We start from the raw sequence: 12,578 nt of genomic DNA, 5'->3' as shown, positions 1-12,578 counted from the left end.
AAGAAGTTAATGGGATCTGCTGCTAGGACTCTCCATGTAGATGATCTTATAATCTTAAGGAAGGGTAGCCAATAATAGCAAAATTTGGTGGCCCCAGTTACTAAGCAAGAAATTGATACTGCTTTAAAAGAAATTGATCTTTCCAAAGCTCCTGGCATTGATGGCTTCGATTCTTTCTTCTTTAGAAAGCTAGGGGTATAGTGAAAGCTGATGTCTATGATATTGTTTTTCACTTTTTTACTACTAGGGAGATGCATAAAGATTGGAATTGCACTACACTTTGGTGCCTAAGGTGCAAAACCCTTCTTATGCTAAAGATTTTAGGCCTATAGTGAAAGCTGATGTCTATGATGTTGTTTTTCACTTTTTTACTACTAGGGAGATGCATAAAGATTGGAATTGCACTACACTTTGGTGCCTAAGGTGCAAAACCCTTCTTATGCTAAAGATTTTAGGCCTATAGCTTGTTGTTCTATGTTATACAAGATCATTTCTAAGATCTTGACTTCTAGGCTTGCAGCAGTCATTGGTGAGGTTGTTGATGATGCTTGGGTTCATCCCTAGAAAGCATATTTGTGATAATATTCTGCTGGAAATCAACAAAGCTCATTAAGGGGTATTCCAATAAATTTGTCACACCAAGATACATAATCAAAGTTGATCTAAAAAAAGCTTATGATTCTATTGAATGGAGTTTTTATAAAGTCTGTTATGGAAGAACTGGGATTTCCTAGTACCTTTGTTTCTTTGATCATGGGGTGCCTCACTTTAGTGGCTTATTCATTTCTTCTCAATGGCATTCCTGCTCCTCCTTTCTCTACCAAGAAAGGACTTAGACAAGGAGACCTAATGTCTCCCTTTTAGTTTTCCATTGGAATGGAGTATCTTTCAAGGTGATTTGAATTTCACCCAAGATGTGAAAAATTACATCTGACTCATCTTATGTTTGTTGATGACCTACTCAAGTTTGCTAGGGCAGATGAGATATCTGTGAAACTGCTGTTTCAAGCTTTCACCAAGTTCTCTAATGCTTCACAACTAATCTTGATAAAAGTGAAGCCTACTTTGGGGGGGTATTTTTGATGCAGAAGAATCCTCTCTTCTCCAGATTCTAAGGGTGGTCCCTGGAACTATTCCTTTCAGATATCTTGGAGTTCCTTTATCCTCCTAAAAGCGCACTATTAGTCAATACAAACCTCTTGTGGATAGAATTACTGCTAGAATAACTAGGTGGACTGCAAGACATCTTTCTTACTCTGGGAGACTTCAATTAGTAAAAAGTGTGTTGTTTGAGGTGCAAACATTCTGGGCTCGAATCTTTGTGCTACCAAAAAAGATTTTAAAAGAGATTGAGGCCAAGTTTAGAGCCTTTCTTTGGACAGGGCAATCAAGTCCCTAAAAAAAATCCCTTGTTGCTTGGAATACTATTTGCTTACCTAAGGTTGATGACAAAGGATATGCTCTTATCTTTGAATATCCACTGTGATCCTATATATCTGTGAAAATGTGAATCATCTTTTCTTTGAGTGTTTGTATTCAAAGAGAATCATCTAATCTTGTTGCTTGGAATATTGTTTGCTTAGTTTTGTGCAGACTTTTGACCTTGAGGTTATATGGGGTATTAAATATTGTAGGAAATCAAAGGCTGCAGGAAGGCTTTATCTTATGTTTCTTGTAGAGATAGTGTACAACATCTTGATCCAAAGGAGTGCTATAGTCTTCACAAAGTGTTGTATGCCAGCTGATGAGGTGTTTAAAGATGTTTTTAGAGTTGCTTGTCTGGTCCTGACTGCTTGAAGCGTGAGTCAGTTCTTGCATGGGGAACCCTTCTTAGAAGATGGGACCATGTATTTAGGAACTGTTTTCTGGGTGGTTGTGGCCTAAGGGTCTCTGTTTTTTGGGTGTTTGCAGGTTAGCTTGCTGTAGTCCGTAAGCTTTCTCTTTTGGTAATAAAATTGCAGAAAAATTAGAAAATAACACCACGAATTTCTCAAAATTTTGATTATAACACCTCATATTCTAAAACTTTTATTATAACACCACAAAAAATCTAAAAATTGGATTTCACCACCAACTAACGGATTTTTGGATAGAATCCGTTAGTGGGACCCACTATGGACACGTGTCAATAAGACGTTATTTTAATGAAAAAGAAAATTAAATTAAAAAAAAACTCTAAACTCTAACCCAACCACCGGCCCACCACCGGCGACCTTAACCCCACCGCCAACAACCCAATCCCAGCCCTGGGACCACCACCTAACCCCTATAGCCCAACCGAACCCACCACCTAACCCCCATAGCCTAGCCGAAACCCACCTCCTAAACCCCATTACCCACCAGCCGAACCCACTACAGCCCCAAAACCACCACCTAAACTTCGACAAACCCCTTTGCCCACCAGCCAAACCCACCACAGCCCCACCGTAAATCCTACTACAACCATCAATCGCAACCCACCATCTTCACATTCCCTCTCCGATTCCCGGTTTTTTATGGTTGTGGTCGGAGCTAGGGTTTCGATTACCCGGGGCTGTGGACCTCTAGAGGGTGGGGCTGGTGGGGGATTGGGTTTAACGGGGGCTGATGGTGATTTCGAAGGTTAAGGAGGAGATTTCGGTGAGGGTGGTGGATGTGTAGGCTTGCCGGTGATGGGTTATACGGCTATCGGAGGTGAGGGTGGTGGTTGGGTTGAAGTTTTTTTCTCTTTTTTTTTTATTTTCTTTTTTTAAAAATCAAATAGAATAGTGACACGCGTTTGTTGTGGGGCCCACTAACGATTTTTTGGATGATTTCCGTCAAATGGTGGTGAAATCAATTTTTTTGATTTTTATGTGGTGTTATAATAAAAGTTTTGAATTAGGTGGTGTTATATTCTAATTTTTGAGAATTTTATGGTGTTATTTTCTAATTTTTCCCAAAATTTTTATTAAAAAAAAAAAAAAATCTAGTCTGGAAATTTTAGTGGCCAATTGGGTTAGAACAACCAATTTCTTTAACAATATCTTCAGAAGCAATGATAAGAATAAGGACTCTAGCATAGTAAGTTCAATAATTGTAAACCGAGAATAAAACACTTGCATCAACCAACATGAAAAATTTTAACACAAAAAATCATTCAACTGTCAAGTAATGATTCGAGTCAAATATCCATCAATATCATTAGGAGTTGCAATCCATCTAACTCAGTGATGTCCACAGAAGGCACTTGGTTCCAGAATTTTGAATATCGAAATTCAATTGTATAGGCAGGGCATATACTTGAGACTGGTGCGATAATCTTAAATAAAAAAAACCAAACAAAACAAAGATCACAACCAATATACTAGAGAGCATATGAAGGGTGGGAAATAAAATCAGATTTAAATGTATATTTGCAATATTTTCAACAACGGTAACACACTCCCATAGAGCAAGTCAGAAAAGGCATGAATTCTACATAGTAACTAATTCTAGGGAACAAAGCTTACAAAGGTATGCATTGAAGTCTAACAGTTCCTGATGCATAAAGTTGGAAAATCGAAATGAGCTGAGGTTGACAATAGGTTCAGAGTGAGTTGTGTTAGACTTCACAATAGTTTAGAAACACCAGCAATTTTATTTATTAAAAAAAAAAAAAAAAAAAAAAGACAGCATTGGGATATCAAGATTTTTATAGAGTGCAAAGTTGTGATGCAGTTAGGGAGGGTGAAATCTAGTCCATTTAGAAGATAAGTGAATGAGGTTTGTGTTATAGTGTACTACTCCATAGAAACCGGTATCTCAACATTGTCATTGTTAATGCTCAAGAATTCCAGCCCCAATCATTAAACAGAACCACAGCCAAACAAGATCCCAATTGATTTGAATTTAATATCCCACATCTCCCTTTAATTTCTGCAGGTTGCCTGACCAATTTTGGGCTGCTTACATCTACATTCCCAAGTGGTCACAAACCAACACAAACATAACAGAGATATTAGACACTCGTACCCGACCCAACAGCAGACAGTCCAACTCCCAATATACTGGTAAAATAGACACCTAAACCCAAGCCACATGCAATTTAAAGTAGATTTGAAACTGATATCACCAATACTTTCAATCTAAACCATTATATTCCACACCCAACCAGGAACAAAACTTGATTCAACTCAATCAAGACCCTCTTTTAATCTGAGTCACTCCTGGACCAAACTGTTTATAGCCCACCCCGTATCTAAACTGATCTCTTGCTGACCGGACTAAACCGTTTCCATAAACACATGAAGTGAATTATTATTAAAGTTCACAGTCAGTAGTATAGGGGATAAGGTTGATGACAGAGTCACAGAGGTGAAGTTCTACAAATTCATCCAAGGTAAATGCAAGAAGGATAGCACTTAGCAGTCATATATTCATTGGTATGGTCTGGCTAGAATCTCACAAAAGTGTTTCCATCGCTATAGATCTAAACAGTATTATGTGTTTCATATACGAAGTACAATCTATTATTGACCACAAGTCTACAATATTTAACTCCGTATATTGATGTATACAGATTTTCAATTTGCTATTATATGTCTTATGGTTTAGTAAATTAAACCCTCACTATCCAACCCTGAGTGTGGGACTGAGAAACTTAGGGGCATGGGGTTAATAGTATGGCATACGAAGATAGGAATTTAAAAGAAAGAACTTTGAAAACAGAATTTTCATTTACCGAGTTAGAAAAACTCACAGTGAAATATTATACATCTTTGCCATCTGGTGACGAAGTAAGTTGAACAAGCCTTCATTCTCAATCATATTCCAGTATTCCACTACAAGTTCTTTCAGAAGGCTATTACAAACAAAAAGCACCTACTACCAAAATTTATCACTTGCAGGTTTGGCATTAGCTAATTTTTTTCCTTCTGAGACTCCATTCTCCTGAGAAATTCTCTTTGAAATCTCTTGGGCACATGCTTTTATAGTATTATATCAGGACTCGTGGTCACTTTATAGCTTTCTTCAACACATTAGCACCTTCATTAACGCTAACATTATCACAATTGTCAAGAAGCAATTGATTTCTTCTCAAGGGTTCCGGAGCTACTCCGAGCTAGCACATCCTTTCAGCCCAGTAATATTGATCCAGCATAAAGGGACATATAACTTGGGGTATTCCAGACTTAAGTGCAGCTGCAGTGGCACCACTACCTCCATGATGGATAACAATTGCACATTTTTGGAAGAGCCAACTGTAAGGAAGCGAGCCAGAGAAGCAAAACAAATGGTCGTTGTACAAAGATATCCCATCATTTAGGCTGATATTATCACTATTAATTGATGAATTCTTTTCAGAAGCTATAAATTGAACAGCCACATCTAATGGTTCATATTCAGCTGCCAGAAGAATGAATATACACTTGATTATTTCCACAGCCACTTGCAAGAAACAAAGTAGTGTTGTAGGACTCAAGAAACCCTTTTTAGCAACTGAGCTAAAACTTATAAAACAAGAGGCATTGATAGATTAGCGTTAAGAAAGTTATGTAGCCCTGTATGAATTGAACAAAATTCCCTTCTTGAATCAAAAACATCTCGGCAACTGTTACATGAAAACTGCCACTTGCAAGGTGATGACCAAAACCCAGAAACTCGACATTTTGAAGGCCTGTAATCAGGAGACTCCACAATCTCTTTACTGAAACCATACAACAATAAAGAAGATGACGGCCTATCATGCCACATAGGATGACCTGTCACCAGGTCGGTAAAAGGCAAAGGACTAAGATTCAGTTCTTCTCTCCATTATCCCCAATCTTCAGAGAAAAGCGGCCGCATCCAATGCATCACATCTTTCCATCCAAGAGAAGCCTCTAGCAAGTACCTATAAAGAAGTGGAAGTTCCCACCTAAACTGCATCTGAAATGAAGAAGGAGCAGTGTAGTTTAAAACATAGGGAGCCGCAACAACGCATTTGACATGAAACAATTCAACTAGTGTCCAACCTTCCAATGCAAAGAAGTTGATCAAAACAAAATCACCATCTAAACTCGGCCCATCACCAAATATTCTTTCCATAATTGAAAGACATTCCTGTCTATGCTCCCTTGTAACCGTACGTTTATGGATACTGAATGACAAAGCAAGAGAGTTATCATCATCCTCATTACTTTCTGGAGGAGGAAGAACTGGCGGAGAGTGAGTGGGTGAGGAGGAAGTGTATCTTACATTACTTTTAGCCAAGTGTGCAGCTATGTCTTGGTGTGCAGAGTGAGTGATGATAACCACATCATACTTTCGTTGGTCACAGGCAAAAGCCGCAGCAACTGCAGCAATAGGGTACACATCACCCTTTGTGCAAAACGCCATAAAAGCTGCAATTGGCATGCTTCTTTTGATTTTCACCTCCATCTAACTAATTCTTTTCAACTTATTAAGTTAATGGAAATTGAAAACAAGTGTAAAGCCTCGAATTCCATCTATTAATTTGCACATCCATATATCTGGTACAACAGTAATCACACAAACATCCTTCAGAGTTCAGAATACATTTTATCAAGCATCAAACGTTTATATCTAGATATTTGTCAAGAACCTAAACAACAAATCATAGTCTAAGGACGATGTGATTAAACTCATTAAAGCCTTACATGAGTTAATGACTGAAAAATATTACAGACAATTGTATTTCTAGATTCATTATTACAATTAAAATTACTACTAAAAATTCAACAATTAACAAGATTATAAGAAGTCTTTTTTCATTGCAAATATGCAATTAGACTTGTTAATTTATTAAATACTTGATAGCAATTTTTTTTTTTAAAAAAGCTTGTATCTCATCATTTTATCCTGACAATAGTTACATCCTTGCTCAATACAATAGCCCTATTATCCTTCAAAAAATAAATACTCGTAAAAAAATAAAAATAAATAAATAAAAAATCAATAATAATAATAATAATAATAATAATAATAGTAATAGTAATAATAATAATAATAATAATAATAATAATAATAATAATAATAATAATAATAATAATAATAATAATAATAATAATAATAATAATAATAATAACCCCATTATAAAAATTCATCAAATTAACAACAACAACAACAAGCATAATTTAATGACAAAAACGAGGTAAATAAAGATAATGGATGTTTATCACATCAATTCATGTTTATAATTATCAAAAATCTCATCAAAACATCCCTTCAAAAAAAAATCATAACAGTTGAAAAAATATTTAGAAATTAGATAAATCATAGTATTAATTTGTTTAATACATCATAGAAACAAAATATACAAATAAAAAAATGAAGCTGAGAATAGGTGAATACCTGAAACCTCATGACTTCATTAGCCATGCTTGCCTTCTTCGCTTCTTCAGTAGCAGAAATTAGAGACAGAAAAACTAAGGAAGATGATACTGAGTATAACTTTTTGGGCCTAGCCCAATTGCTACATTTTATCACGGCCCAATATATTCTAACTGGGCCTTATGTTGGGCACGTAATTCAAGTCGGTATTGTTGTATAATTGTATCAATGGTTCAACTGTTAACCAACCCTGACCTAAACTGAAGAGTATTGTTTGAACTGAAACTAACCAAACCCCGAATGGTTCATAACTGAAAATTCAATCGGAAAAAAATTAATTACCACTTAAGTTAGTTGAAACTGAATTAATTTATAAATTGAAATTAACTTAACTGAACTGAATTGTTTGGCCTTGGCATTGATTATTTTACATTCTCAACCCTTAAATGTTTCACCTTGTTCCCTTATGAAAAGTAGCAACATGTGCCAATTGCATGTGTGAGCTTGTTTTCTTTCTTTTGGTGTAGAGAAAATTTGAGAAAGTTGTGTCCCAAGTACCAACTAATGTCGTTCCATATGAACTCATGAATGATCTTGCATATTAATTTATCTTGCTATGTAACAATACAAATACTTTGATCATTTATATATTTGATTTCAGATTAGTAAAAATTATTAAAGTTTATGTTTGGGTCCCAATTTATCTAATTGGGCCTAGTCATGTATTTGGGTCCAATTATCTTATTGGGCCTAGTCATGTATTTGAATAATCTCAACTATCGATTATTTTGCAATAATCCCAACTTTCACCTTCGTTTTCTTCTATCAACCTTGAAAACCAGTTACCTGCTGAAGATGTTTTTTTTTAATAAAATATAAAAATGCCACGTGTCACTTTTACATTGGTCCTAAAAATAAAAAACAAAAAAAAAAAAAAAAAAAAAAAACCCCACAGCCACACTTGTTTAAGAAAATATGAGATACATCCCTTGAAGGCTTGAACAGATTCCTCAAAATTGCCATCTTGCCTCATAGCTGCAGTCTTTTTTTTTATCGGAAAACGAAGATTTATAAATTAATTAAAACCAAATCCACAAGCATGAAGTACATAAGCAGATCAACAACAAAAGCTACAAATTTCAACATGACAAAGCACTTGAATTAGTCTTATTCGTCCAAAAGCAAGAACAACAGCGCCTCCTACTGTAAAACAAGTCCACCAGTATCTGATATGCTCTCCCTAAGGCCTTCCTCAAATGCATCCATGGCACAATGCGTAGCCCCAGTATGGATCTTTTCTTCCTCCTCCATGCTTAAGCATGATTAGCTGAACCTAAAGTTGCCATTTTTCTTCAGGAACTCTCCTATATCAGCAAGAATTAGACCGATTCATGCGTACCAAAGCTTGCATCAGTTTCTACTATGATGTATGACCTCCAATCCTGAGTCAAGAGCAAGCGCGATCCCACCCCTTACAGCCATAACTGCCATTAATTCAGCTTAGGCAGGGTTCCTGGCTTTGATTTTCCAGGATTTACCCAGGAACCAAGTTCCATTCCCCCTTCGTATAATACATCCCGCACCTGCCATTCCTATCTTCTTTCAGGCCCTATCAGCATTCAGCTTTACACTACCTTAAGTTGGACTCTTCATCAAACGTAAACAGTATGTCATTGCTGACTGCAACTAGCTCTTATGACATTGCTGACTGCAACTAGTACATTTAGCATGACAGCAGACAGGTTTTTGTGTGTTTATACTATTTTTGTAACCTAAAAATTCATTCCATGACTCCATGTAAAAAAGGAGGAAGCTAGTGTACGTGTTTAGCTAGATTAGCAAGACTAACCATTTACAAACTAAAACAACACTTGGACAGTTAAAGACTGATTAAATTTAGCAAGAAAGCGAAACATACAGATGAAAAAGAAAAGATGACATTGGTATAATAAATTCTACAGGGTTATGAGCTATTAACCAAAAAAAAAAAAAAAAAAAAACCTTGTATGAGATAGCTATGCCATGAAACCGATGGCAACACTTGCACACATTTCTTGAAATATACTGTTGAAGAAAAAAGTAAGTAAAGGCAAAAATAACAATTCTAAATGAATGACATCAATTTAAAGTAAACTACAATGTACAGAGAAAGGGATGCTAGAGCCAGAACGTGCTGCCAAAACAGAAGTGCTGAAGCCTCTCTAACACCATAACCCCGCAAGCTAGCAATTGCCCCGAGTAAGATGGCACTTGGAGTCGTATATTGCAAAAATAGCACAAACATGTACATTTGATCACCTGCAACTACTATGTTCAGTTTATTAGCCAGCACTACCACACCAATTCCAACCAAAGGAAGAACCAGGAGTCGTGCCACTATGATACCAATCGTTGTACGAAGTCCAAGGGTAGATTCATTTGGCCCCTCAGCAAGCATGCCTCCAAGAATAAGCATCACTGCTGGGATTGTAGCACCTGCCACAATTTGTAGACTGTCAGTAACAAATGCCAGTGGGACATCATCACCATATACAAGCTCTTTAAGATGAGGTACTATTCCGATAACTATAGCTAACAATGAAGCAATGGTAGGCGGTTGGAGTATGTGCTGAATGGGAGTTTGCTCAGCAACAACTTTGATCTTTCTAGCTACTTTATTTGGACCAGCAAAACATGTAACTGACATGGGTGTATTGCCTCTTGAGATTGCTCCGTCTCTGGAATCCATATCGGGCAAACTTGAAAGACTCGAGATGCTATTAAACACCCTTGCTATGAAAGGGGTCTTAGAATGTTCCGTTTCTTTGTCCTCAATTCCGGGCCACTCTGCTTCCACTAGAAGCGGTGCACTAACATCCTCAGTTCCCTCTTCCTGAATTTCAGCACCTTCTTGGACAATCTCATAATACTCCATTGGAGGCTCCATCATATGGTAAACAAGTGTATACACAAAAATCACAGCAACCCATTGCGCAAACGACACATAAGCTACCCCTTTCCGATGACAATCCGGCCCAAACGGATTATCCGAGCTATGACAAACAGAACTCACAATTGCAAGAGGCAGGTTCCCTGTATTCCCAAACCCAGTCATAATTATTGTAAACCTGTTAAATTCCGGTGGCGGCCGGCATATAAGAACCACCACATATCCTAACAAACACCCAAAAACAGTACTAACCACCACATTTACTGGTATAAACCACCATTGAATGAAATTTTCGAGAGTAATCGATTCCCCAAGATGAGTAAAAATCAAACAAGGTAAGAACAATGCAAAAACAAGCTTGCTAAGCAGCTTAAACGTTGCTCTCGGAATCATTTCGAAGCGCGAAAGCACTAATCCAATCATAGTAAGGCTTAATAGCTTCAACAATGGAACAATTGCACTCAAAATATCTTCACGTTGTGAATTCATAGTACTCTCAATAGTCTCAAACAATAATCTACCAATTTGTGCCATTATTTCTCAGATCAAAATATGTTTCTGCACCATCAATAAAACAAATCTAAGCATATATTATATCAATTCATAATACACTTTGACAAAGTATATCATGCAAATTCAACCACCCAGAAAAAAAAAAAAAAAAAAAAAAAAAAAAAAAAATCAAATCAAATCAAATCAAATAAATTAAATAATTCAATGATTAGCAATTTTGTCATGCAAAAGAAAAACCCAGAAAGTGAATCTGATAAATAATTGAAAGCAATAATGAAAAGGGTATGTAATTAGACAATTAACTACCAACTAATCTTTAATTTAAAATTACAATGATTCACATAGTTGAAAATGACAAGAGTAGTAGAACAGAGAAAGAAAGATTTACATTGGATTACACGTTTTGTTGATGAGTGCTTAGAAAAGACGAGATTTGTTGTGCATTTTCCAGAATAGTGACGAAAGATTCCCAAGAGTGAAGTTAATTAACAGAATTTGAGTTCTTATTAATCTTCTTTTATAGTATGAGTGAATATATATACCATGGTTGAAGCAAGATTCTTTAAGGAATTAAAGATGGGGTTCAAGCGGCTACATTATGGGCCAAGATGGCTATGGGGTATGGCCCACTTAAAAATTACCATATAAGATAATTTATAAATAATTAAAAGTTAAAATTATTTACTGTAAATGAAACGGCCAAAGTTGAGATTATTCGTATCAATTTGTCCTTAAAAAAAAACTTTATATAAAACCGTGACATTACCTTAACGTTGCTAAAAAAAAAAAAAAATTCAGATGTGAAAAACAAATTGGAACTGATGAGATAGTTGTTTATTGTTTTTAAGAATTATTTAAAGACAAACTATTACCAATAAACCAATTATGGAATTGTTTATACGATTTCTATTACAGACTTGTTTAGTGATAAGCTATTGGTCGTCGACTGTTTTATTAAATTGATTTGACTAGGTGTTAACATTGGTTGTTTGACTAATAATTGTTTACAAACATGTTTGATACAATATAAAGTATGTTGTTAGTTGGAGAACAAATGCCTTTAATGAAATTTATTATGCTTAATAATCAAATTATTATGAGCATTAACTATGTATTATTAATTAAAGTTAAGTGCATAATGAGTAATAATTATTAGATGTATATGATATCTTTCTCTTTTAATTGGTGTTAAATTATTTTGATAAAGTCGCTTGTTTACCTGCTCTTATCAACTCCTAAGAAGCATGTCAAAGGCTCTGTTGCAAATAAAAGAAAACAGAGTAAGTGATTGTATAATGAAAAGCAAGGGTGGAAACTGGAAAGGCAAACAATGTTCAAGGGGTTAAAAGCCAATTAAGGGTCTGTTCTGATTGACTGAACTGAGATAAACTAAACTGAATATTTTATGAGAGAAGGAAATTAAGAAATGAACTGAACTGAACTTATTGGAACTGAACTGAACTGAACTGAAAATAATATGAAGAGAACATGCCCTAAGTTTTATTCCCTCTGCTCCTTACTATTTACTTCGTATTATGTGTGGAATATTTTTGCAAGAGAAACATGATCAAATCATAAAGCAGTGGAGTTGGTGGGGATTTCACTTTGTGACTTTGAGGTCACGAGTTTGAATCCCACCAACTACAAAATGCTTGGGAGTAGGAAGATTCTAACAAGTACTCTGTTCAAAGTGATATAGCAGGAAACAAGCATTAACATCATTTTATTTTGTTGGCTTACTAGTTGTGGTCTTGGTGGAATTTGAATTTCTCAATTTGCAATATCTAGTGTTGGAACTTGGCCATCCACTTGGCAATCAATGGATGCTTAATTCTCCAAAACTAAAGTATTCATTACTCCATAT

General features: G+C 35.7%; 1 protein-coding gene and 1 pseudogene across 3 annotated transcripts; both read right to left on the bottom strand.

Moving 5' to 3' along the window:
* Positions 1-4,711: 4,711 nt before the first annotated feature.
* On the bottom strand, positions 4,712-7,546 carry LOC145589267 (uncharacterized). 2 transcript variants are annotated; one of them, XM_081645888.1, is made up of 3 exons: positions 7,294-7,546; positions 5,955-6,452; positions 4,712-5,868 (listed from the first exon to the last, which is right to left on the bottom strand). In XM_081645888.1, the coding sequence occupies exons 2-3, from the start codon at positions 6,358-6,360 to the stop codon at positions 5,858-5,860; spliced, it is 417 nt and encodes a 138-aa protein (XP_081502014.1). In that variant the 5' UTR covers positions 6,361-6,452; positions 7,294-7,546; the 3' UTR covers positions 4,712-5,857. The 2 variants fall into 2 exon arrangements, with proteins under 2 accessions (XP_081502014.1, XP_081501945.1); XM_081645819.1 differs by having other exon boundaries at positions 4,712-6,452.
* Positions 7,547-8,232: 686 nt separating this feature from the next.
* LOC145589185 (protein PIN-LIKES 2 pseudogene) lies at positions 8,233-11,219 on the bottom strand (annotated as a pseudogene). The gene is made up of 2 exons (XR_014101636.1): positions 11,103-11,219; positions 8,233-10,759 (listed from the first exon to the last, which is right to left on the bottom strand). The product of XR_014101636.1 is annotated as a protein PIN-LIKES 2 pseudogene (transcript).
* Positions 11,220-12,578: the final 1,359 nt, after the last annotated feature.

Source organism: Chenopodium album, chromosome 1 (assembly GCF_948465745.1).
Source record: "Chenopodium album chromosome 1, dcCheAlbu1.1, whole genome shotgun sequence".
Lineage (NCBI taxonomy): Eukaryota > Viridiplantae > Streptophyta > Magnoliopsida > Caryophyllales > Amaranthaceae > Chenopodium > Chenopodium album.
This window is presented reverse-complemented; position numbering and strand designations above follow the sequence as displayed.